The following is a 27,818-nucleotide window of genomic DNA, read 5'->3' as shown; positions in this document are numbered from 1 at the left end:
GTGTTGTGGGCAGCTGGTGTGTGGTGAAGACCGTGTTGTGGGCAGCTGGTGTGTGGCGAAGACCGTGTTGTGGGCAGCTGCTGTGTGGCGAAGACCGTGTTGTGGGCAGCTGCTGTGTGGCGAAGACCGTGTTGTGGGCAGCTGCTGTGTGGCGAAGACCGTGTTGTGGGCAGCTGCTGTGTGGCGAAGACCGTGTTGTGGGCAGCTGCTGTGTGGCGAAGACCGTGTTGTGGGCAGCTGCTGTGTGGTGAAGACCGTGTTGTGGGCAGCTGCTGTGTGGTGAAGACCGTGTTGTGGGCAGCTGCTGTGTGGTGAAGACCGTGTTGTGGGCAGCTGCTGTGTGGTGAAGACCGTGTTGTGGGCAGCTGCAAGTCTTCAGAGATGTCATCACCAGCAGCAACACGCCAAAACAATGTCTGCAAAGATAAAAGTATGGACATTAACAATTTAGTAATGAACTGCAGTAAGCAATAGTTAGAAGTCTTACTATGTATTTAGAATGTTTCCTTCAACATTTTGTAGGAAGAAAAATTGCTGAAATGTTTACAAAGCTGATCTATCAAAAATTACCATGAAATTGGAATAATCTAAGTTTTTTTTTTAATTACCACGGGTTGATGGCGCTGGAGGTGTTGATGGTGTAGTGGATGGCAGGGAAGTGACTAGTGGCGCCACTATTCGTGACCTCCATGACTAAATGGCGCCATTGACCTGGAGGAGGGGTGGTGACGTCAGTGGTAGTTTGTGGGGAAGGGGGAAGGGTCGGGGGTTTTCTGTTGGTAGTGGGGTTTTTGGGGTGGGTGGTTAGTTGTTACTGGGGGGAGGGTGATGGGGAGGGGGATGGTTGTCACTTGGTAATTACTAAGGGACCAACAGTCTTGTTACTGTGTGTTAACGTGGCTTGAACTTTGATTTTTGAAACGCCCCGGACACTAATCCAAACCCTCGTTTGCCACATATTCGTAATTCTAATGAGCAATGTTCATGGACTCGTTGAAATCACCTTGAAGTTGGGCTTACGTATTTGACAACTCTTGTGGGTTTAGTGCTTAGTTTTGATAGTAGTGGAAAGCCACAGCACTGTATCTTCCTTTGCAATTGACACCCGAATTTGCATGACATTGTCCTCCTTGGAGGACACTGTAAGACTCCAGGCAGACATCAACCAAATCTTTAAATGGGCTGCAGAAAACAATATGAAGTTCATTGATGAGAAATTTCAACTACGATATGGAAAACGTAAGGAAATTAAAACTATATCGGAGTATAAAACATTCCAACCACACAGAACGAAAAACTAACGTCAGAGACCCGGGAGTGATAATGTCAGGATTTCGCCTTCAAAGACCACAACATTATATCAGTCGCATCTAGAATAATGACAGGATGGATAATGAGAACCTTCAAAACTAGGGATGCCAAGCCCATGATGACACTCTTCAGGTCCCTTGTTCTATCTAGGCTGGAATATTGCTGCACACTAACAGCACCTTTCAAGACAGGGGAAGTTGCTGACCTAGAAAATGTACAGAGAACCTTCACGGCGCGCATAACGGAGATAAAACACCTCGGTTACTAGGAACGCTTGAAGTTCCTAAACCTGTATTCCCTGGAACGCAGGAGGGAGAGATACATAATTATATACACCTGGAAAATCCTAGAGGGATTAGTGCCAAATTTGCACACGAAAATCACCACCTATGAAAAACAAGACTCGGCAGACCGGGAGGGGGGATCGAACCACGGACCTCAATGTGTGAGTTGAGTGCGATACCAAACCTGCTAATAGACACATTATCATCATTATCATGAATGTAGCAGACTTTTTTTTTTAGCTCTACCCTCGTTAATTTGACCCCCTCCCCTCTTCCCACCAAAAACTGATCAAGAAACCGGGAAAAATAATAAACAGGAAAATAGGAATGTGGTATGACATACTCCTTCACCCTAGGATACCTGCAACAATGTTCACCTTGATATCAAGACCTCCAGCAGGTGTTGACAGTATAGTTGGCTGGCAAGGTGACACAACACTAATACAATATATTTCTCGTATTTGAGACACTAATTTCGACACTCACTATTTATCTGCATTATAGTTAAATGGGATGATTTTCGCTAGTTTTAAGCCGTTATGTATACATATATATGCAAAACAACCGCGGGGGGAGGTGAATGATAGCTCTAGGTCTTTCGTGTTGTAATCAACACATCAGGAGCTTGCAATGTTGCAGAAAAGACGAGATCCAAGCACTTACTATTACAGGAAGCGCCTTTGCTGGAGTGAGGCAGAGAGGCAGGAAGCATGAGGCTGGAGGCAGGAAGCAGGAGGCTGGAGGCAGGAAGCAGGAGGCACCTGCCTCTCTGCCTCGCGCCGTCAAAGGCGCTTCCTGTGATCGTATTTGCTCGGACTTCCTCCTCTTTTCTGTAAAATTCCAAGCATCTGATGATGCGTTGATTGCAACACGAAAGACCTAGAGCTATCATTCATCTCCCCCCCGTGGTTGTCTTGCATCTTGCATCGCTTGTTAGCGATATTTGCAAGACAGTTCCTTGATACTATGAGAAATCACGAAAGCGCTTGCAATTCAATTTTCTCACAGTGGTTCTGTATATCACCTGTTTACTAGTGATATCACAAAGGATCGAACCTGTACCACTTCTACCAATAAATGATCCACACGGGTTTAGTTCTTTATATAAATTGAACAATTATCAAAGTATTTTCAAATATTTTAGAACAGTGACATGCGGATTTAATGACCTACTTGCAGTCGGCATGTTTAAAATTAAACAATGCTTGTTAACCTAATTTCCTTGATCCTTATCCTTGTCAAAGCTTTGTAACATGTTCCTTCTTTTGTTTATGATCTGGTTTTTCCTACGATATGCATAACCTTGATCTTGCTGGAGTTGCTGTCTTGGTTGCCTAGTCATGCATCCTGTTCACAAATTGTAGCGTTTCCTTGTTTTCAGATCTACATTTAGTTTCCTCGTCTGTTCTGCAGCAGTTGCAAAGAGGGAGACGTAAGATTATCTCGTAGACCATATTTATGTATATCGGGAATAACTCGTTAGAGTTGTGATCCAGATATAAACGTTTAAATGGTTCATTTGTAACTTGTTTAGCTGGTAAAAATTTGCTGCCCAGTCCCTGGAGCCATTATGTACTTCTGTAATATTGAGGTACGGTCCCTGGAGCCATTATGTACTCCTGTAATGTTGAGGTACATTCCCTGGAGCCATTATGTACTCCTGTAATGTTGAGGTACAGTCCCTGGAGCCATTATGTACTCCTGTAATGTTGAGGTACAGTCCCTGGAGCCATTATGTACTTCTGTAATGTTGAGGTACAGTCCCTGGACCCATTATGTACCTCTGTAATCTTTTGATTGCTCCCCACAGGATGGGTATGGGCTGCATAATGAACATATTAAACCCAAAAACTATTGGGAACAGTAGGGGTCCCAGCAGGAGTCCCTGCGGAACTCCACATCCCTACACCTGTCTGTCCATCACTTCAGGTCGTCTTATTCTTAAGGCTGTATGTTACCTCTTTATCACTAATCAAGAATACTTTAATCCCTAGTTGGAATTAAAATAATCTCGGTATATATGCAGTGAGAGTTACACACACACACACACACAATATATATATATATATATATATATATATATATATATATATATATATATATATATATATATATATATGTCGTGCCGAATAGGCAGAACTTGCGATATTGGCTTAAATAGCAACGTTCATCTTGCCATATAGGACAAGTGAAAATTTGTGTATGCAATAATTTCACCAAAATCATTCTGAACCTAACGAAAAAAAATATATTTCACTGTGTTTGTTTAGTATTAAATTATTGTAAACAAATCTAAAATATATTTAGTTGGGTTAGGCTAAAATAAATTGTTCTTGTTATAATAAGGTTAGGTAAGTTTTCTAAGATTCTTTTGGTGCAAAATTATAAATTTTTACATTAACATTAATGAAAAAAATATATCTTTAAACGTATAAGAGAAAATTTTAGAAAGGACTTAATTTTAAATGAGTTCTTGCTAATTGACCAGTTTTACATATTCGGCACGACACATATATATATATATATATATATATATATATATATATATATATATATATATATATATATATATATATATATATATATATATATATATATATATATATATAACCAAGACCCGCTTCAGGAAACACTCGTCCTGTTTCCTGACCAATCTTGCCTAACCTGTCCTGCAATTCGGTACAAATAGATTGCGGAATACTTCTACAGGTAACCTCCAGGTACATATTCGTATCGCGTATTTAACGAGGTACCAGTCTGTTACGCCCTACAAGGAGCGAGACAAGATTCACCTTCTCTAAGCTCATGCTGACTCGCTTATAACGCTGCACCTTTCCGAGCGGTCCGCTATAAAAATTACCTTTCGTTAGATTACATAGCAATTGTGTCAAGGATATTGGCCTGCAGTGCTGCCTGGCGTTCCTCGTCTGGATGTTGTGTAGACTTGTCAGTACGCTGGTAGAGGGGCTCTTGATACAACTTAATACGCTGGTAGAGGGGCTCTTGATACAATACGCTGGTAGAGGGGCTCTTGATACAACTTAATACGCTGGTAGAGGGGCTCTTGATACAACTTAATACGCTGGTAGAGGGGCTCGTGATACAACTTAATACGCTGGTAGAGGGGCTCTTGATACAACTTAATACGCTGATGGAGGGGCTCTTGATACGACTTAATACGCTGGTATAGGGGCTCTTGATACAACTTAATATGCTGGTAGAGGGGCTCTTGATACAACTCAATACGCTGATGGAGGGGCTCTTGATACGACTTAATACGCTGGTAGAGGGGCTCTTGATACAACTTAATACGCTTGTATAGGGGCTCTTGATACAACTTAATATGCTGGTAGAGGGGCTCTTGATACAACTCAATACGCTGATGGAGGGGCTCTTGATACGACTTAATACGCTGGTAGAGGGGCTCTTGATACAACTTAATATGCTGGTAGAGGGGCTCTTGATACAACTCAATACGCTGATGGAAGGGCACTTGATACGACTTAATACGCTGGTAGAGGGGCTCTTGATACAACTTAATACGCTGGTAGAGGGGCTCTTGATACAACTTAATACGCTGATGGAGGGGCTCTTGATACGACTTAATACGCTGGTAGAGGGGCTCTTGATACTTAATGCGCTTATACAGGGGCTCTTGATACAACTCAATACGCTGATGGAGGGGCTCTTGATACGACTCAATACGCTGATGTAGGGGCTCTTGATACGACTCAATACGCTTGTAGAGGGTCTCTTGATACGACTCAATACGCTTGTAGAGGGTCTCTTGATAGAACTCAATACGCTGATAGAGAGGCTCTTGATTCAAAGATTTGAACCTGATCTCCTGAGATTGAACCCGAGTGTTTCCCATTCCCCCCCCTGGTACAGTATGACCCGTATTGGTTTAGAGCTCTCCCATGAATGCAATAATGTGATAGGTTGGATTCTACAAGAACAGACCCCCCCCCCCGGCCGTGCCTAAAATATCAATTTATCCATTACACAACCCGCTTAAACCGCTTAATGTTGCAGAATTTACCTAAGAACCGTTATCTAAACAAGTGAAGTATTGACTAATGTTGCTGCTGTGTTGCTGCTGTGTTGCTGCTGCTGTGTTGCTGCTGTGTTGCTGCTGTGTTGCTGCTGCTGTGTTGCTGCTGTGTTGCTGCTGTGTTGCTGCTGCTGTGTTGCTGCTGCTGTGTTGCTGCTGCTGTGTTGCTGTTGCTGTGTTGCTGCTGCTGTGTTGCTGTTGCTGAGTTGCTGCTGCTGTGTTGCTGCTGCTGTGTTGCTGCTGCTGTGTTGCTGCTGCTGTGTTGCTGCTGCTGTGTTGCTGCTGCTGTGTTGTTGCTGCTGTGTTGTTGCTGCTGTGTTGTTGCTGCTGTGTTGCTGCTGCTGTGTTGTTGCTGTTGTGTTGCTGCTGTTGTGTTGCTGCTGCTGTGTTGCTGCTGCTGTGTTGCTGCTGCTGTGTTGCTGCTGCTGTGTTGCTGCTGTGTTGCTGCTGCTGTGTTGCTGCTGTTGTGTTGCTGCTGCTGTGTTGCTGCTGTTGTGTTGCTGCTGCTGTGTTGTTGCTGCTGTGTTGTTGCTGCTGTGTTGTTGCTGCTGTGTTGCTGCTGTTGTGTTGCTGCTGTTGTGTTGCTGCTGCTGTGTTGTTGCTGTGTTGCTGTTGCTGAGTTGCTGCTGCTGTGTTGCTGCTGCTGTGTTGCTGCTGCTGTGTTGTTGCTGCTGTGTTGTTGCTGCTGTGTTGCTGCTGCTGAGTTGCTGCTGCTGTGTTGCTGCTGCTGTGTTGTTGCTGTGTTGCTGTTGCTGAGTTGCTGCTGCTGTGTTGCTGCTGCTGTGTTGCTGCTGCTGTGTTGCTGCTGCTGTGTTGTTGCTGCTGTGTTGCTGCTGCTGAGTTGCTGCTGCTGTGTTGCTGCTGCTGTGTTGCTGCTGCTGTGTTGCTGCTGCTGTGTTGCTGCTGCTGTGTTGCTGCTGCTGTGTTGCTGCTGTTGTGTTGCTGCTGTTGTGTTGCTGCTGCTGTGTTGCTGCTGCTGTGTTGCTGCTGCTGTGTTGCTGCTGTTGTGTTGCTGCTGCTGTGTTGCTGTTGCTGAGTTGCTGCTGCTGTGTTGCTGCTGCTGTGTTGCTGCTGCTGTGTTGCTGCTGTGTTGCTGCTGTTGTGTTGCTGCTGTTGTGTTGTTGCTGCTGTGTTGTTGCTGTTGTGTTGCTGCTGTTGTGTTGCTGCTGCTGTGTTGCTGCTGCTGTGTTGCTGCTGCTGTGTTGCTGGTGTGTTGCTGCTGCTGTGTTGCTGCTGCTGTGTTGCTGCTGTTGTGTTGCTGCTGTTGTGTTGCTGCTGCTGCTGTGTTGCTGCTGCTGTGTTGCTGCTGTGTTGCTGCTGCTGTGTTGCTGCTGCTGCTGTGTTGCTGCTGTTGTGTTGCTGCTGCTGTGTTGCTGCTGTGGTGTTGCTGCTGCTGCTGTGTTGCTGCTGTGGTGTTGCTGCTGCTGCTGTGGTGTTGCTGCTGTTGTGTTGCTGTTGTGTTGCTGCTGTGTTGCTGCTGCTGTGTTGCTGCTGCTGTGTTGCTGCTGCTGTGTTGCTGTTGTGTTGCTGCTGCTGTGTTGCTGCTGCTGCTGTGTTGCTGCTGCTGTGTTGCTGCTGTGTTGCTGTTGTTGCTGCTGCTGTGTTGCTGCTGCTGTGTTGCTGCTGTTGCTGCTGCTGTGTTGCTGCTGCTGTGTTGCTGCTGTTGTTGTTGCTGCTGCTGTGTTGCTGCTGTTGTGTTGCTGCTGTTGTTGCTGCTGCTGTTGTTGCTGCTGCTGTGTTGCTGCTGCTGTTGTTGCTGCTGCTGTGTTGCTGCTGCTGTGTTGCTGCTGCTGCTGTGTTGCTGCTGCTGTGTTGCTGCTGTGTTGCTGTTGTTGCTGCTGCTGTGTTGCTGCTGTTGTGTTGCTGCTGTTGTGTTGCTGCTGCTGCTGTGTTGCTGCTGCTGTGTTGCTGCTGCTGTGTTGCTGCTGCTGTGTTGCTGCTGCTGTGTTGCTGCTGTTGTGTTGCTGCTGCTGTGTTGCTGCTGTGGTGTTGCTGCTGTTGTGTTGCTGCTGTTGTTGCTGCTGCTGTGTTGCTGCTGTGTTGCTGCTGTTGTTGCTGCTGTGTTGCTGCTGCTGTGTTGCTGTTGTGTTGCTGCTGCTGTGTTGCTGCTGCTGTGTTGCTGCTGTTGTGTTGCTGCTGTTGCTGCTGCTGTGTTGCTGCTGCTGTGTTGCTGCTGCTGTGTTGCTGCTGCTGTGTTGCTGCTGCTGTGTTGCTGCTGTGTTGCTGTTGTTGCTGCTGCTGCTGTGTTGCTGCTGCTGCTGTGTTGCTGCTATGTTGCTGCTATGTTGCTGCTACTGTGTTGCTGCTGCTGTGTTGCTGCTGCTGCTGTGTTGCTGCTGCTACTGTGTTGCTGCTGCTACTGTGTTGCTGCTGTGTTGCTGCTGTGTTGCTGCTGCTGTGTTGCTATGTTGCTGCTACTGTGTTGCTGCTGCTGTGTTGCTGCTGCTGTGTTGCTACTGTGTTGCTGCTGCTGTGTTGCTGCTGCTGTGTTGCGGCTACTGTGTTGCTGCTGCTGTGTTGCTGCTGCTGTGTTGCTGCTGCTGTGTTGCGGCTACTGTGTTGCTGCTGCTGTGTTGCTGCTGCTACTGCGTTGCTATGTTGCTACTGTGTTGCTGCTACTGTGTTGCTGCTGCTGTGTTGCTGCTGCTGTGTTGCTGCTGCTGTGTTGCTGCTGCTGTGTTTCTGCTACTGTGTTGCTGCTGCTGTTGCTGCTACTGTGTTGCTACTGCTGTGTTGCTGCTACTGTTGCTGCTGTGTTGCTGCTGCTACTGTGTTGCTGCTGCTGTGTTGCTGCTGCTACTGTGTTGCTGCTGCTGTGCTGCTGCTGTGTTGCTGTGTTGCTGCTGCTATGTTGCTGCTGCGTTGCTGTGTTGCTGTGTTACTGCTGCTGTGTTACTGCTGCTGCTGTGTTGCTGCTGCTGCTGCTGTGTTGCTGCTGCTGTGTTGTTGCTGCTGTGTTGTTGCTGCTGCTGTGTTGTTGCTGCTGCGTTGTTGTTGCTGCTGCTGTGTTGCTGCTGCTGCTGTGTTGCTGCTGCTGCTGTGTTGCTGTTGCTGTGTTGTTGCTGTGTTGTTGCTGCTGCTGTGTTGCTGCTGTTGCTGTGTTGTTGCTGTGTTGTTGCTGTTGCTGTGTTGCTGTTACTTCTGTTGTGTTGCTGTTGATAATGACTAATAGTGGAACAACACTTATTTCTGGAAGGCACCCTGTCTCCAAGGTCTGTTCAAGTCTTGCTAGCGGTTCACTCTATTTTTCTCGCTCTTTTAAGACCCAGTGAACCATACTGTCAGATCCAATTACTCTGATATGTCTCACTTAGCGGCCTTTTTATTTCTCTCCCGATCTAGGCTTCTCAAATCAGGGAATGGGTGGAGTTTGATCCAGTGGTGAGTTCCTATAACTACGTTGGTAGAGGGGCTCTTGATTCAACTCAATACGTTGGTAGAGGGGCTCTTGATTAAACTCTACGTTGGTAGAGGGGCTCTTGATTCAACTCAATACGCTGGTAGAGGGGCTCTTGATTCAACTCAATACGCTGGTAGAGGGGCTCTTGATTCAACTACGCTGGTAGAGGGGCTCTTGATTCAACTACGCTGGTAGAGGGGCTCTTGATTCAACTACGCTGGTAGAGGGGCTCTTGATTCAACTACGCTGGTAGAGGGGCTCTTGATTCAACTCAATACGCTGGTAGAGGGGCTCTTGATTCAACTACGCTGGTAGAGGGGCTCTTGATTCAACTACGCTGGTAGAGGGGCTCTTGATTCAACTACGCTGGTAGAGGGGCTCTTGATTCAACTACGCTGGTAGAGGGGCTCTTGATTCAAACTAGAAGGGCTCTTGATTCAACTCAATACGCTACGCTGGTATAGGGGCTCTTGTAGAGGGGCTCTTGATTCAACTCAATACGCTGGTAGAAGGGCTCTTGATTCAAACGCTGGTAGAGGGGCTCTTGATTCAATACGCTGGTAGAGGGGCTCTTGATTCAACTACGCTGGTAGAGGCGCTTGATTCAACTCAATACGCTGGTAGAAGGTCTCTTGATTCAACTAAATACGCTGGTAGAGGGGCTCTTGATTCAACTAAATACGCTGGTAGAGGGGCTCTTGATTCAACTACGCTGGTAGAGGGGCTCTTGATTCAACTCAATACGCTGGTAGAAGGGCTCTTGATTCAACTCAATACGCTGGTAGAGGGGCTCTTGATTCAACTCAATACGCTGGTAGAGGGGCTCTTGATTCAACTCAATACGCTGGTAGAGGGGCTCTTGATTCAACTACGCTGGTAGAGGGGCTCTTGATTCAACTACGCTGGTAGAGGGGCTCTTGATTCAACTCAATACGCTGGTAGAAGGGCTCTTGATTCAACTCAATACGCTGGTAGAGGGGCTCTTGATTCAACTACGCTGGTAGATGGGCTCTTGATTCAACTCAATACGCTGATAGAAGGGCTCTTGATTCAACTCGATACGCTGGTAGAGGGGCTCTTGATTCAACTACGCTGGTAGAGGGGCTCTTGATTCAACTACGCTGGTAGAGGGGCTCTTGATTCAACTACGCTGGTAGAGGGGCTCTTGATTCAACTACGCTGGTAGAGGGGCTCTTGATTCAACTCAATACGCTGGTAGAAGGGCTCTTGATTCAACTCAATACGCTGGTAGAGGGGCTCTTGATTCAACTGCGCTGGTAGAGGGGCTCTTGATTCAACTACGCTGGTAGAGGGGCTCTTGATTCAACTACGCTGGTAGAGGGGCTCTTGATTCAGCTCACGCTGGTAGATCTTGAGGCCACAAAAACTGCGGTGTGTTAAGTCCCGCCAGTTCCGTGATTTATTTCCAATCATCTTGTTACGCTTTTCATGTGTTTCTCTGGTGCTGTCCAGCAACGTCACAGTTTTGTTGGTGTCTGCTGCACTCCAGCACTTGCTTCATTCCTCACATAACCTCCTTCACGTCTGCTGCACTCAAGCACTTGCTTCATTCCTCACATAACCTCCTTCACGTCTGCTGCACTCCAGCACTTGCTTCATTCCTCACATAACCTCCTTCACGTCTGCTGCACTCCAGCACTTGCTTCATTCCTCACATAACCTCCTTCACGTCTGCTGCACTCCAGCACTTGCTTCATTCCTCACATAACCTCCTTCACGTCTGCTGCACTCCAGCACTTGCTTCATTCCTCACATAACCTCCTTCACGTCTGCTGCACTCCAGCACTTGCTTCATTCCTCTCATAACCTCCTTCACGTCTGCTGCACTCCAGCACTTGCTTCATTCCTCTCATAACCTTCACGTCTGCTGCACTCAAGCAGCACTTGCTTCATCACATAACCTTCACGTCTGCTGCACTCCAGCACTTGCTTCATTCCTCTCATAACCTCCTTCACGTCTGCTGCACTCCAGCACTTGCTTCATTCCTCTCATAACCTTCACGTCTGCTGCACTTAAGCACTTGCTTCATTCCTCACATAACCTCCTTCACGTCTGCTGCACTTAAGCACTTGCTTCATTCCTCTCATAACCTTCGTCTGCTGCACTTAAGCACTTGCTTCATTCCTCACATAACCTCCTTCACGTCTGCTGCACTTAAGCACTTGCTTCATTCCTCTCATAACCTCCTTCACGTCTGCTGCACTTAAGCACTTGCTTCATTCCTCTCATAACCTTCACGTCTGCTGCACTCAAGCACTTGCTTCATTCCTCTCATAACCTTCACGTCTGCTGCACTCAAGCACTTGCTTCATTCCTCTCATAACCTTCACGTCTGCTGCACTCAAGCACTTGCTTCATTCCTCTCATAACCTTCACGTCTGCTGCACTCAAGCACTTGCTTCATTCCTCTCATAACCTTCACGTCTGCTGCACTTAAGCACTTGCTTCATTCCTCTCATAACCTTCACGTCTGCTGCACTCAAGCACTTGCTTCATTCCTCTCATAACCTTCACGTCTGCTGCACTTAAGCACTTGCTTCATTCCTCTCATAACCTCCTTCACGTCTGCTGCACTCCAGCACTTGCTTCATTCCTCACATAACCTCCTTCACGTCTGCTGCACTTAAGCACTTGCTTCATTCCTCTCATAACCTCCTTCACGTCTGCTGCACTTAAGCACTTGCTTCATTCCTCTCATAACCTCCTTCACGTCTGCTGCACTTAAGCACTTGCTTCATTCCTCTCATAACCTTCACGTCTGCTGCACTTAAGCACTTGCTTCATTCCTCTCATAACCTCCTTCACGTCTGCTGCACTTAAGCACTTGCTTCATTCCTCTCATAACCTTCACGTCTGCTGCACTTAAGCACTTGCTTCATTCCTCACATAACCTCCTTCACGTCTGCTGCACTCCAGCACTTGCTTCATTCCTCACATAACCTCCTTCACGTCTGCTGCACTTAAGCACTTGCTTCATTCCTCTCATAACCTCCTTCACGTCTGCTGCACTCAAGCACTTGCTTCATTCCTCACATAACCTCCTTCACGTCTGCTGCACTTAAGCACTTGCTTCATTCCTCTCATAACCTTCACGTCTGCTGCACTCAAGCACTTGCTTCCTCTCATAACCTCCTTCACGTCTGCTGCACTTAAGCACTTGCTTCATTCCTCTCATAACCTTCACGTCTGCTGCACTCAAGCACTTGCTTCATTCCTCTCATAACCTCCTTCACGTTACTCTTGTTGTTTTCCCTTCTTAAATAATAAATGTCATAGCCTCATCTTCGCTGTATAGCCCTTGTGATTTAGCGCTTCTTTTTGATTATAATAGCCTCGTCTTGGCTTTTAGTGTTCTGTTGGTGCTTTGTTATTATAATAAATATCTGATGTGATTATTACCTGGAGTTTACCTGGAGAGAGTTCCGGGGGTCAACGCCCCCGCGGCCCGGTCTGTGACCAGGCCTCCTGGTGGATCACAGCCTGATGTGATTATGCAGTGTTATTGTTCTGTCTTTCCTTATATTTCTCACTTTTTTCTCTCTCTGTTTTGCCTTTCTCTTTTCACTCCTGCTAATTAATTTCTCTATTTTTTTTGTATTAATCTTCTGCGTTTATTACATGCTCTGTTGTTTCTTGTCTTTATCAAGTTACATTTGCAGTTAAATAATGGGTTTTTCATTACAATTTTTATCTTATCATGGCTATAAATTTCCTCTTTTGTATCCTAGTACTTTCTTGCTCAACAAGATATATGTTATTGCTGTTCTTACTGTTGAACAGCGGTTTAGTGCCGATGAAGGTAGCGTAGGTAGCAATGATACGGCCGTGGACTAGATTGGCTTTAATCGGGTAGGAGTGAGTACACAACGGGCAGTGTGAGGGAGTGACCGCAAGCCAGTCCGTGGAGGGGGAGTACTTGTGTACGTCTAGTCGGTCAGTCTAGGAGTGAGAGAGGGTGGGCTGTGCTTCCCACCGACCTAGGTAGGCCTACAGAGGGCAGCACTGAATGCCGCGAAATATGAACTAGTCAGAGCAGACGGCTAGGCTGTGTGCTCTGACAGTACAGGCTGTCTACATATAATTCTTCCCATTCTCTCTCCTTACACTTCTCTTCCCCCCACTGCGTAACTCAAGAAGTCTATTATGGGTCTATGATCCTTCTTATGGAGTATACGTTTTTGGCTCTTTTCTCCTCCTTATGATATTTCTAGGATAATTCCCAGTAGGTACTTGATGCTTGGGATATAGTGGTCTCTCCCACCCAGTGGGAGTGACCACTATATCCCGAGATATCCCGGGATATAGTGGTCCTATGTATGACGTATTCAAGAAGATCGGGCATAGCCTCGTCGGTTCGTCACCTCTCGTATTGTGTCCCTAATGTAATAATACACGAAGTTCTTCAGCCATCTGAGTGTAACTCTCGACTTGTCAGCTTCTCCCATGTATTTTCCCCATTTCTTCCCATTATTTCCACTTTTTTTTTTAATTTCCCGCTTGGGAATCAAACCCGGGTATCTTCAGTTGTTAACCAGAGGAGTTTACTATAGACCTACAAGTCACCTAAGGAACTGACCATAACAAACTTTTTTCCATATTTTGCAATCAGCAAAAGAGCTATTTTTGCGATACATCTAATAAATAATATATTAAAATATCGGGTAGTATTAGCCGCACAATATCATCTCTGGGTGTGGGCATACTCACGTTTTTATTTCTCTTCTAATATATGTATTTTATAGTGTGGATCGCCATGAAGCTGAGGCAAGGCCAAGGGCAGCCAGAGAGACTATCTTTCCCTGGTGTACAAGTGAAGGTACAACTCTCAGTTTAACAACGCGGCCCACAGTGGCAAGGTGATTACTGCTCTTACTCTATTGTTGTTATAGTCTCGTCCTGTTACTCTAGTGTTGTCATAGCCCCATCCTGATACTCTAGTGTTGTCGAAGATCCATCCTGTTACTCTGGTGTTGTCATAGTCTCGTACTGTTACTCTAGTGTTGTTATAGATCCATCCTGTTAATGTTGTCATAGCCCCATCCTGTTACTCTAGTGTTGTCATAGCCCCATCCTGATACTCTAGTGTTGTCGAAGATCCATCCTGTTACTCTGGTGTTGTCATAGTCTCGTACTGTTACTCTAGTGTTGTTATAGATCCATCCTGTTAATGTTGTCATAGCCCCATCCTGTTACTCTAGTGTTGTCATAGCCCCATCCTGTTGCCCTAGTGTTGTCATAGCCCCATCCTGATACTCTAGCGTTGTCATTATCTGGAGTTTACCTGGAGAGGGTTTCGGGGGTCAACGGTCTCAGACCAGGCCTCATGGTGGATCAGGGTTTGATCAACCAGGCTGTTACTGCTGGCCGCACGCAAGCTGACGTACGAACCACAGCCCGGTTGGTCAGGTACTGACTTTAGGTGCCTGTCCAGTGCCTTCTTGAAGACAGCCAGGGGTATATTGGTAATCTCCCTTATGTATGCTAGGAGGCAATTGAACAGTCTTGGACCCTGGACACTTATTGTGTTGTCTCTCAGTGTACTCGTGGCGCCCCTGCTTTTCATCGGGGGAATGTTGCATCTCCTTCCTAGTCTTTTGCTTTCATATGGGGTGATTTTCGTGTGCAAGTTTGGTACCAATCCCTCCAGGACCTTCCAAGTGTATATTATGTATCTCTCTCGCCTGCGTTCGAGGGAATACAGATCATGGACCTTCAACCGTTCCCAGTAGTTTAGGTGCCTTATCGCACTTGTGTGTACCATGAAAGTTCACTCTCATAGCCCCATCCTGTTACTCTAGTGTTGTCATAGCCCCATCCTGTTATTCTGGTGTTGTCGTAACCCCATCTTGTTACTCGGGTTGTCATAGCCCCATCCTGTTATTCTGGTGTTGTCATAGCCCCATCTTGTTACTCTGGTGTTGTCATAGCCCCATCCTGTTGTTCTGGTGTTGTCATAGCCCCATCCTGTTGTTCTGGTGTTGTCATAGCCCCATCCTGTTGTTCTGGTGTTGTCATAGCCCCATCCTGTTGTTCTGGTGTTGTCATAGCCCCATCCTGTTGTTCTGGTGTTGTCATAGCCCCATCCTGTTATTCTGGTGTTGTCATAGCCCCATCCTGTTGTTCTGGTGTTGTCATAGCCCCATCCTGTTGTTCTGGTGTTGTCATAGCCCCATCCTGTTGTTCTGGTGTTGTCATAGCCCCATCCTGTTGTTCTGGTGTTGTCATAGCCCCATCCTGTTATTCTGGTGTTGTCATAGCCCCATCCTGTTCTGGTGTTGTCATAGCCCCATCCTGTTGTTCTGGTGTTGTCATAGCCCCATCCTGTTCTGGTGTTGTCATAGCCCCATCCTGTTGTTCTGGTGTTGTCATAGCCCCATCCTGTTATTCTGGTGTTGTCATAGCCCCATCTTGTTACTCTGGTGTTGTCGTAGCCCCATCCTGTTATTCTGGTGTTGTCATAGCCCCATCCTGTTATTCTGGTGTTGTCATAGCCCCATCCTGTTGTTCTGGTGTTGTCATAGCCCCATCCTGTTATTCTGGTGTTGTCATAGCCCCATCCTGTTATTCTGGTGTTGTCATAGCCCCATCTTGTTACTCTGGTGTTGTCGTAGCCCCATCCTGTTATTCTGGTGTTGTCATAGCCCCATCCTGTTATTCTGGTGTTGTCATAGCCCCATCCTGTTATTCTGGTGTTGTCATAGCCCCATCCTGTTATTCTGGTGTTGTCATAGCCCCATCTTGTTACTCTGGTGTTGTCATAGCCCCATCCTGTTGTTCTGGTGTTGTCATAGCCCCATCCTGTTATTCTGGTGTTGTCATAGCCCCATCTTGTTACTCTGGTGTTGTCGTAGCCCCATCTTGTTACTCGGGTTGTCATAGCCCCATCCTGTTGTTCTGTTGTCATAGCCCCATCCTGTTGTTCTGGTGTTGTCATAGCCCCATCCTGTTATTCTGGTGTTGTCGTAACCCCATCTTGTTACTCGGGTTGTCATAGCCCCATCCTGTTATTCTGGTGTTGTCATAGCCCCATCTTGTTACTCTGGTGTTGTCATAGCCCCATCCTGTTATTCTGGTGTTGTCATAGCCCCATCTTGTTACTCTGGTGTTGTCATAGCCCCATCCTGTTATTCTGGTGTTGTCATAGCCCCATCCTGTTATTCTGGTGTTGTCATAGCCCCATCCTGTTATTCTGGTGTTGTCATAGCCCCATCTTGTTACTCTGGTGTTGTCGTAGCCCCATCCTGTTATTCTGGTGTTGTCATAGCCCCATCCTGTTATTCTGGTGTTGTCATAGCCCCATCCTGTTATTCTGGTGTTGTCATAGCCCCATCCTGTTATTCTGGTGTTGTCATAGCCCCATCTTGTTACTCTGGTGTTGTCATAGCCCCATCCTGTTGTTCTGGTGTTGTCATAGCCCCATCCTGTTATTCTGGTGTTGTCATAGCCCCATCTTGTTACTCTGGTGTTGTCGTAGCCCCATCTTGTTACTCGGGTTGTCATAGCCCCATCCTGTTGTTCTGGTGTTGTCATAGCCCCATCCTGTTGTTCTGGTGTTGTCATAGCCCCATCCTGTTATTCTGGTGTTGTCGTAACCCCATCTTGTTACTCGGGTTGTCATAGCCCCATCCTGTTATTCTGGTGTTGTCATAGCCCCATCTTGTTACTCTGGTGTTGTCATAGCCCCATCCTGTTATTCTGGTGTTGTCATAGCCCCATCTTGTTACTCTGGTGTTGTCATAGCCCCATCCTGTTATTCTGGTGTTGTCATAGCCCCATCTTGTTACTCTGGTGTTGTCATAGCCCCATCCTGTTATTCTGGTGTTGTCATAGCCCCATCTTATTACTCTGGTGTTGTCATAGCCCCATCCTGTTATTCTGGTGTTGTCATAGCCCCATCTTGTTACTCTGGTGTTGTCATAGCCCCATCCTGTTACTCTGGTGTTGTCATAGCCCCATCCTGTTATTCTGGTGTTGTCATAGCCCCATCTTGTTACTCTGGTGTTGTCATAGCCCCATCCTGTTATTCTGGTATTGTCATAGCCCCATCTTGTTACTCTGGTGTTGTCATAGCCCCATCCTGTTACTCTGGTGTTGTCATAGCCCCATCCTGTTATTCTGGTGTTGTATTAAAGTTGGTAGAATTACCGACAATATGTGAAGTAAAAGGACACAAGTGCAACTAAAGTAACATTTTATTGTGGCAACGTTTCGCTCTCCAGGAGCTTTATCAAGCCATTACAAACAATACATGGACACAGAGGGTATATATAGGCTCAGAGTGAGGTGCAATACTAGTGAGGTACCATTTCGATGTTCACTAGTGGTAGTAGTAGTAGTAGTAGTGACAAAAGTTGTATTACTACTACTACTACAATTTTTGTCATTACTACTACTACTACCAGTAGTATTGCACCTCACTCTGAGCCTTTATATACCCTCTGTGTCCATGTATTGTTTGTAATGGCTTGATAAAGCTCCTGGAGAGCGAAACGTTGCCACAATAAAATGTCACATTAGTTGCACTTGTGTCCTTTTACTTCACATACTCTAGTGTTGTCATAGCCTCGTACTCTTTTCACTAGTGTTGTCATAGCTCCGTTCTACTCTTACTCCAATATTGTCATATCCTCGTACTGTTACTCTAGTGTTGTCATATCCTCGTACTGTTACTCTAGTGTTGTCATAGCCTCGTACTGTTACTCTAGTGTTGTCATATCCTCGTACTGTTACTCTAGTGTTGTCATAGCCTCGTACTGTTACTCTAGTGTTGTCATATCCTCATATTGTTACTCTAGTGTTGTCATATCCTCGTACTGTTACTCTAGTGTTGTCATATCCTCATATTGTTACTCTAGTGTTGTCATATCCTCGTACTGTTACTCTAGTGTTGTCATAGCCTCGTGCTGTTACTCTAGTGTTGTCATATCCTCATATTGTTATCTAGTGTTGTCATATCCTCGTACTGTTACTCTAGTGTTGTCATAGCCTCGTACTGTTACTCTAGTGTTGTCATGGCCTCGTACTGTTACTCTAGTGTTGTCATAGCCTCGTACTGTTACTCTAGTGTTGTCATAGCCTCACACAACCAACGTGGTATTTTTAGTTATGGTAAAAAACATAAAAACGGAATAACAGAGCTTTCAAATTACAGTCAACTTGTTCAGTTCCTTGAACTGACCAGCAAGGATGATGGGTGACTCCATCATCACTCCATCCTTATATGAATGAGTTAATGGTTGAATGGGTCATTGCCCTGGTTGCTTGGCAGGTCACCAACCCAGTCACAATGTTGATTGTTCCAGCCACAAAAAGGTTGATTGTAGTTTGAAATTTCAGTATTCGAGTCTGAGCACACACACGTGTGTTTGCGTGCACCATCAGACAAGGTAAGTTGAGTTATAATGGGAGAGGCATACATCAAGACAATCAGAACAGACCACGCAACGGATGGGGCTTGAAGCTATGGCAGGTGAGTGTAAAAATGTACCTATTTGGATAATGAATCTTACTGTAGCCAGCTGACCTAGTGGCTTACGCACTGGCCTGGAGTTTTACGGCTCACTCGCCATGGGTTTAAACCCCCACCTTTTCCCTGGTTTGTAATCGTGTTATTACGATTTCGTGAGTCAGAACAGAATCGCCTAAGGAGTGAATGAAAAGTTAGCCTGCAAACACTGAGCTTGTAGGCTGTCATGTTTATTTTGATGTTAGTTATATTGGCTGGGGCCATAGTTTGAAGCTAGTGCTTTTTCACATTTTTTTTAATTAGTGCCATATTTTAGACCCTCCATGATTCTCATATAGTTCCCCATATTTTTTTTTTACAGAACAGGTTTGCAAAGGTTGCACACACAAATGCTATGCTTTTTTGAGAGGCTTAGCCAATATTCCATCATTAGCCGTCTCATTAGTCAACTATTATTACCGTTACGGGTACAGTATTATCCTCATATAAATACTACGAAACCTCAGTGGGGAAGAATAAGGAATAAGGTTATATTTATCATAGTATATTGTGTGGTTTATCAGCTGTTACAAAATCTTGGCCCTCTCTCCTCAGTAACGTCAGTGTGTTGTCACACTGAGTATTTTATGTCAGCATTCCCGAGTATTTTGTGTCAACATTGGTTTCCCAAGTGAGACTTCAGTGGACCACCACTGACTGATATATGCTGTAAGAACCCCCAGCCATCACTTCTTGTCTGATGTCTTACATAACAGGAGAGTGTAGGAATACTGCAGTAGGTCTATTAGCCCATGCTAGGCAAGTCCAACTCATTGTTGAAAATGGTATAAAATACCGACAAGTTGAAGATCAAGAGACATGTGCAACAGTTGGGTGCCTTTACTGATGTTTCACATACAGAGTAGGTTTCTTCAGTCAAAATTTGAGGTGGTCAGTCCCTCAGCCTGGAGAAGTTCAGCTCCATGGTTAGACTTATTCAACACTATATCCCCGTTATTTAATCCAGGTTTACATTTGTACAAACCATACCACGGAAGGGAATAGAACCCGCGATCAGAGTGTCTCGAAACTCCAAACCGTCGCGTTAGCCACTGGGCTAGCTAGCCAGCTTAGCCAGCTAGGTTTGTTTGTAATCGTGTCATTACGATTTCGTGAGTCAGTTACATTTGTACATTTAGACATATCCTCTATTTCTACGTTTTTCTAGAAAGTGCAAAGTCGATGCTTTTAGCCTACCTCATAGGAAAGATTTCTGATACGTGAAAGATGGATATTAAATTAGGTGAGGTAAAGAGTTTGTCAGGAAACAGGACAAGTGTTTCCTGAGGCGGGTCTTGGTTATATGATGACCCACACAACTGGAGCTTTTGTTCCTCTGACCGAGGCCTTCCACTGGCTTACCTCTCCACTACTTTAAATAAGTTAGATGGATGTTATATGACTGTAAAGCCTCGCATTTTTATAATCTAGCCACTCTCTTAGGCTTACAAAATACCAGCTGCATGAGGGGTTGAAACAGAACTTAACATGGTGTATAAATAGTATATATATCCTGCTATACAAACTCTAGCTACAAATATTTCTAAATAGAGCTTGTAAATCATTGTGTAGAGCTACACAAATGTTATAACAAGTACACAGCCTCCATTTCCACAATTTGCGGTACCACAGTTACGAAATCGGAGTAAATATTTCGAAGTCACCGCCAGCAAGGTGGTGAAAATTTCGAGTCATGAATACTTTCAACACTGATCAGTATACTGAAGAAGGTATAGTCTTTAATGCATTGTCAGGGTATGACCTTAATCAATAAGCAAATCTTAGTCTCCAGCAAGGTCAGGGAAAAGTGAAATCTCTGGTTTTTCCTGATTAAGACAAAACCAGAGAAAACTGCCCGTTACAAATGGATTCTGCATTAGGTACCCTTTAATAGCTATGCCATCAGCGGTTTATTTGCGAGATTAGTTTTTTAAGTGAATTAGGAACCTACAGGCATCACCTAACATTTGCTAAATCATTCTTCTAGTCTGTAGGATGCGACTCTCACCAGTCGACTCACACCCAGGTATCTGTTCTACTAATGAGTAAACTTGGACAGCAGGTGTAAGGTGACTGACACCCAGGTGCCTACTTAATGCTAGGTGAAGTGACAACAAGTATAAGGTGACTGACACCCAGGCACATAATGCTAGGTGAAGTGACAACAGGTGTAATGTGACTGACACCCAGCCACCTACTTACTGTTAGGTAAACAGGGACAGCAGGTGTCTTAAGGAAACACATCCTAATGTTCCACCCGTACCGGGGATCGAACACGGACCTCAATGTGTTATCTGCTGTATACATTATGTCTTGTCTAGAGTTTAAAATGCTTCAGGTTCCAAGGCTGGCACAGTTGCATTATACTGCTTGCTGTCACCACATACGAACAGAATTATCAGAGATTATTGCTTGGATAGCGTTTATTAGTGGGTTGGATTTGTGAAGGACCTGCCTAGTATGGGCCAACAGGCCTACTGTAGTGTTCCTCCTTTCTCATGTACATACATTGTCCTCCCTTAGAAAATATTACTCAAAATTTATTTAAGATTTCTGAAGTAGAAAATGTAAAATCCTAAAGGTATATATTTCTCCTCACGTTTTGTAAATGGTATATGATCACCAGGGTTGTCCAGACAACTTTCCTGAGTGGCCTTAACCTAGGATGGGGAAGAAGAATATTGGCCAGGAAATAAGACATGTGTTTGCGACAAGGATTTTTTGTCATGTAATAAACAGCTACCTGGAGTTTGTGGTCATATGTCCCAGGAATATGATAATGGTATACAATACCGACAAGTTAATAGCACATTTGTGTACTGGGTTTATTCCGAAATGTTTCGTCTACACGGTAGACTTCCTCAGTTGAGTACAGAGGTGGTCAGTCCCTCAGCCTGGTCGCAGTATTTTAGTGGAGTTAATCCTGTAATATCCACGACCAAGAATGTCCTCGCATCAGGAATGGCAGATCCAGTGTACTTACTGGGTCCCTGATGTTTGTAGCAAAGCTCTCGCTTCACACAGTGAGGCGTCCGGGTTCGATTCCCGGCGAGGGTAGAAGCATTGGGCATGTTTCCTTACACCGGTTGTCTATGGTGTATCAATAAAATAGGTACCTGGGAGTTAGTGGACTGGTGTGGGTCACATCCTGGGACAAAACTGACCTAATTTGCGGGAAATGCTCACCATAACAAGCGGCTTTCTATATAGTAGTATGTCACTGATGTCAGCTATGGTCTGTATACCTTGTACATGTACTGGTAGTAAATAGATATTATTATCCTAGTGTTTACGTGCGCACAGAACATAATTCTTAGTTTTATAATAGTTTTACCTGATAAATTGTTAGAATTGAAGTTAGGATAATCTAGTTGGAGTCAAACAAGTGCCTTAATATTGATTGCTGAAGATAATCTTGCTCTTCGAGGTAGATAATTATCCAGTTCACTTCCTGTTCCCTGACAACTTTTTCTTGGAATATAATTCTAGATATTACTCCTGCTGTCCGTTCACCTAGCAGTAAGTACCTGGGTGTTAGTGGACTGGTGCGGGTCGCATCCTGGGAGACAAAAGACCTAATCTGCGAGAAATGCTCTGTACAAGGGACTTTCTATATAGTAGCATGTCATTGGTGTCAGCTATGGTCTGTATAAGTTGTACCATGTACTTATAGAAATAAAGATTATTATTATTATTATACACACTGCGTTTGGTAAATTAGTTCATTCAGTGGGAAACAGTGAATTATAATTATTATATACAAAGAACAGTGAATCCCTGAGTCAGTTATCGATGTGAAAGAGAGACATGGAAGACGAGTTAATAATAAAAGCAAGAAAATGTAGCACAGGTGATAGAAGCAAGTCATGGTGGAGTGCAAGGTGACACGAGGAAAGTAAAATGAAGAGAGAGGAGGCTGCCTTGCTGACATGTAAGTATGTGCAGCGACCTTGTGGCCCAAGTGGCAGGAAGGTTCAAGGTGGCCGTGTTAAGATGCCATCTTTGTAACACCTGTGGTAGTGACCTGTTGTTATTTCTACAACACTTGTAGTGACCTTCTTATGAAGCTATCTTTTTACTGTATGATTATATATACTTGGATAATCCTAGAGGGAGTAGTACCAAATTTGCATGCGAAAATCACTCACTGTGAAAGCAAGACTCGTCAGACGATGCAACATTCCCCCCAATGAAAAGCAGAGGCGCCACTAGCACGATAAGAGACAATAAGCCTCAGGGGCCCAAGACTGTTCAACTGTTTCCCAGGTTGATCAGGCTCTGATCCACCAGGAGGCCTGGTCACAGACCGGGCCGCAGGGGCGTTGACCCCCGGAACTCTCTCCAGGTAAACTCCAGGTAAACTCCATACATAAGGGGGATTACCAATAGACCCCTGGCTGTCTTCAAGAAGGCACTGAACAGGCACCTAAAGTCAGTACCTGACCAGCCGGGCTGTGGTTCGTACGTTGGTAACAGTCTGGTTGATCAGACCCTGATCCACCATGAGGCCTGGTCTCAGACCGGGCAGCAGGGGCGTTGACCCCCGAAATCCCTCCAGGTAAACTCCAGGTAAACACTGCTTGTTGTTCATCTCTACAACACTGTTGTAGTAACCATGAGTTATGCTTCACCAACTGTTGTTGCTGGCATACTGCAATTAATAGTATACCTTAGGGTTGATCTGTGATATTATATTCTTATATTTATGAAGAGGCGCTAAACCCGCAAGGATTATAGAGCTCCTATGGAATAGATAACAGGTTAGATTCAGTGGAAGACAACTCAAAGTCCTTCGGTAGGTCAGGTAAGTTGCGTCAGGTAACAGGACAAGTGTTTCCTGACGCGGGTCTTAGTTGCACGATGACCCACAGCTGGAGCTTTTGGTCATCTGACCGAGACCTTCCACTGGCTTACCCCTCCACCACTTGGTTCGAAAGACCAACGTCGAGGAGAGCTGGACACTCCCTGTTCCCTGTAATGAGACGAGTAGAACATCGCCTCTCAGCATGTAAATTCAACTGTCAAAAATATACCAGCTAACACTTGACGTATTACAGATTTCACGAGTAAAATAAACTGAAGTGGTAGAGACTGTGTACATGATATATGGGAAGGATAATACAGCCTCGTCCTTGACTTGTGGGACTTGGATAATTCAAGGTCTTGCTTTCCCTGACACACATACACCAGACGACGGTGTTTTGCTGCCCAGGAAACCTGACAGGACCAAGTGAGAGCTGTAGGGTAGAACGAGTTTTTCTAACAGTGCATCTGTTTAATATCTTGATGCACCTCACAGCCATCCTGTGGACGGTAGTCGAAAAGTTTACAGAGGTACATAATAGGTCCAGGGACCGGGAAGCATTATGTACCCGGGATCAGGTGCAGACATGTGAATGGTTCATTACATCTGTTAATAAGGTTATCTTCACATTGGGAACTTGTGGGCTCTCCGAACCATTTAGCTACAATGGCCAGCGTGCAGCCAGCAGTAACAGCCTGGTTGATCAGGCCCTAATCCACCGGATATATATATATATATATATATATATATATATATATATATATATATATGTATATATATATGTATATATATATATATATATGTATATATATATATATATATATGTATATATATATATATAATACAAAAATAACTGCAGGGGAAAGTGAATGATAGTTCTAGGCCTTTCGTGTTGCAATTACCACATCAGGAGCTTGCAACGTTGCATAAATGAGTAGGATATCCAGGCAGATGTGTTGATTGAAACACGAAAGGCCTAGAGCTGTCATTCAACTGACCCCTGTGATTATTTTCCCGAAGAAGACTGAAACAAGGTACACTTTACTATACACACCATCCTAGTACTACGTACCTTGTCACAGGTCATAAGCCATACCACGGGCGGGGTTCTAACCCCATCCGTGGTATGGTTTGTTTGCAATCATGTCATTACGATTGCGTGAGTCTTGTCACAGGGGTTGTAGGTTCGACTCTACGTAGGCCTAAGATTAATGTTTGTAAATACTTGTTATTTTCCAGGTGTTCAAGATGGTGGTAGACCTGAACGGGGTGCGAGACACAGTAATAGGAGCCACGACAGTAGCCTTGCTACCAGTGCTACGGCTACTTCTAGTCAGTGTATTTCCTGAAGCTGGTCAAGAGCAATATGCATTAAATGGTCCTCTGTCTGCTCAGTACGACTTTATTATCGGTAAGACCATTGATTTATATCTGATTACACACACTACAATGGAAATAAGTTAGTTTGACTTATAAGACATAAGGACGAGGCCGCACCTCGCGAGATGTGGCCTCGTTCCTGTATGTCTTCCCACTGATATTTTATTTCTACAGTTCCTTGATAATGTGAGAAATCACGAAAGCGCTTAGAATTCCAGTTTTTCACAGTGCTTGTTCTGTGATATCACCTGTTTACTCTGATTTTATTCCATATATATATATATATATATATATATATATATATATATATATATATATATATATATATATATATATATATATATATATATATATATGACAGTACACATTACTTTCTCAATAATATGTAATTTTGATAGGTGGTCAGCCATGTGTTCTGTCAGACAGTATGGCTGGTCTACCTCTGACCTTAACCCAGACATCTTAAACAGACACTCTTAGGAAAAAATATACATTAAGTCTTCTGGTGGAAGGGCTCTTGATCCAAGGAATTGCCCTCTTCCTCGGATCTAACTTAATTACCTTGCAGTCTTCAGGCGCTGTATAGCTCCTGCGGCTTTAGTGCTTCCTTGTGATGATAATGTGACGCTCGGTTATGCTTAATATTAAATACAATTTTAAATTACCCACATTTAATGTTAGTTACTTAAAATAACTAAGGTCACTTTGCTTTTCTATTGAGCTAATCAGCATGTCATGGCGGCTTCAGTTCCGCTTTTAAATGCCTCAGCGCCATTCACATTTAGAGAAAAAATCACGCTATCATAACTGGAACAGCGCGTAAATAACCTGCACATAGGAGAGAGGAACTTAACACGACGTTAAGGTCCGACTTGGACCATTTACAAAGTCACACTGAGGGTTGGGTGATTCCAGGTCAGGGTGAAGCGTCTTGGAGTCTCACTACACCTGCTTCTAATGTTCACCTAGAAGTGAATAGGTACCTAGCAGTAAATAGGTACCTGGGTATTAGAGTATTTGCATCTGACTGGCTCTGGCCAGTAGCTTAGGGCAGTAGATGAAATGGACCTGTCTAACATGGGCCAGTAGGCCTGCTACAGTGCTCCTTCTTATATATTAGTAGACTGTTGTGGGTGGCATCCTAACACCTGCTTCTCATGTTCACCTTGCAGTAAGTAGGTACCTAGACGTTAGTCACTTTTGCAGGGCGCATCCCGGGAACTGGTCAAATACTCACCTTGGTAGACCTCGATACGAACAAGGTCTTCCTGTTCCTACCACATAACCTACAATTTAATTATAAAAATCTAGTGAAACAGGAAGGTGCCAAGGCTTACACACACAAAAAAGGCGTAAAGAGAGCGATTATGTGCCAGCCCTACTTTCCACTCCTAGGTTCTTCTGGGGTACTTCCTTGATGCTACAGAAGGACTCTTGCTCCTAGGAATTGTTGCTACCTTGCCTATCTGGTTCAGACTCCACTCGGTCCGGTGGTTTGTGTACCATTTATTCTCCATGTAATATGTAAAACCCCTTGTTGTGGGCTCAGGTATCCCTCTGTCTTCATTCCTGATTTACCGGGGATATTGCTGACATAATGTACAGAGAACCTTTATGGAACACACAAAGCATAAAAATTACTGGGAACGGTTGACGTCCCTTGATTTGTACTCCCTGGAACGCAGGCGAGAAAGATACATGATAATATACACTTGGAAAATCCTAGAGGGATTAGTACCAAACTTGCACACGAAAATCACTCCCTATGAAAGCAAAAGACTCGGCAGGAAATGCAACATTACCCCAGTGAAAAGCAGAGGCGCCACTAGCATAATAAGAGACAACACAATAAGTGTCAGGAGCCCAAGACTGTTCAACAGCCTTCCAGCATACATAAGGGGGATTACCAATAGACCCCTGGCTGTCTTCAAGAAGGCACTGGACAGGCACCTAAAGTTAGTACCTGACCAGCCGGGCTGTGGTTTGTACGTCAGTTTGCTTGCGGTCAGCAGCAACAGCCTGGTTGATCAGGCCCTCATCCACCACGAGGCCTGGTCTCAGACCGGGCCGCGGGGCATTGACCCCCGATACTCCCTCCAGGTATACAGATCATAGCTGACATCAATGACATACTACTATATAGAAAGTCCCTTGTTATGCTGAGCATTTCCCGCAAATTAGGTCAGTTTTGTCCCCATGATGCGACCCACACCAGTCCACTAACACCCAGGTACCTATTTTACTGATGGGTGAACATAGACACCCGTTGTAAGGAAACATACCCAATATTTCTACCCTCTCCGGGAATCGAACCCGGACAATCACCGTGTGAAGCGAGAACGTTTGCCACCAGGCCACGGGCCAAACTTCTGACAAACCTGTTTTATTCGTGTCAAAGAGTTTTGAGTATTTAAGGTCTAATGTCGGGACGTATTTGTTTAAATGATTTTAAACAGTTAATCTTCGATATGAATCTAAAACACTGCCAGTGTCCGGGTTCGATTCCCGGCGAGGGTAGAAACATTGGGCGTGCTTCCTTACACCGGGTTTCCATGTTCACCCATCAGTAAAATGGGTACCTGGGTGTTAGTGGACTGGTGTGGGTCGCATCCTGGGGACAAAACTAACCTAATTTGCGGGAAATGCTCAGCATAACAAGGGACTTTCTATATAGTAGTATGTCACTGATGTCAGCTATGGTCTGTATAAGTTGTATCATGTGCTGGTAGTACATAGATGATATTACGTACCTACGTAACGATGATTGGGTTGCCTGTCCTTAGATTTTAAAAACCAGCCTATTACTGTACTATATAAGGTGTCAGGTTTATTTATCTATTTACAGTGTTACGATGCTGATATATCACTGACTTCCTGTTAGACAGGTAACCTTTTTAAATACCGGAGAATCCACAATACTTTTTATTTTGGCAAGGTTCACACTTTTTTTAAAGTGGAATTAATAGGATGTTGTTCTCATCTTATTTCAAGTCCAGCTCCATCTAACGTATTGTAACGTATTTTAAACATCCGGGTGCTTATTTACTCTTGGGTGATG

General features: G+C 44.8%; 1 protein-coding gene across 3 annotated transcripts in view; it reads left to right on the top strand.

Moving 5' to 3' along the window:
• The first annotated feature begins 296 nt into the window (after positions 1-296).
• The window catches only part of LOC128691868 (glucose dehydrogenase [FAD, quinone]), a 55,125-nt gene continuing 27,603 nt past the window's right edge, over positions 297-27,818 (top strand). The window contains exons 1-3 of one of the 3 annotated variants that reach the window (XM_070100875.1): positions 297-430; positions 13,814-13,927; positions 24,620-24,791. In XM_070100875.1, coding sequence (XP_069956976.1) covers positions 24,629-24,791 — 163 coding nt within the window. In that variant the 5' untranslated portion in view covers positions 297-430; positions 13,814-13,927; positions 24,620-24,628. Of the gene's footprint in view, positions 431-13,813; positions 13,928-18,335; positions 18,458-24,619; positions 24,792-27,818 lie in introns of those variants that run through there. The other 2 variants (XM_070100874.1, XM_070100877.1) reach the window with 2 other exon arrangements.

The sequence above is a fragment of the Cherax quadricarinatus genome, chromosome 75 (genome assembly GCF_038502225.1).
Source record: "Cherax quadricarinatus isolate ZL_2023a chromosome 75, ASM3850222v1, whole genome shotgun sequence".
Taxonomy (NCBI): Eukaryota; Metazoa; Arthropoda; class Malacostraca; order Decapoda; family Parastacidae; genus Cherax; species Cherax quadricarinatus.
The sequence above is the reverse complement of the archived record's forward strand: the minus strand, read 5'-3'. Positions and strand labels throughout refer to the sequence as shown.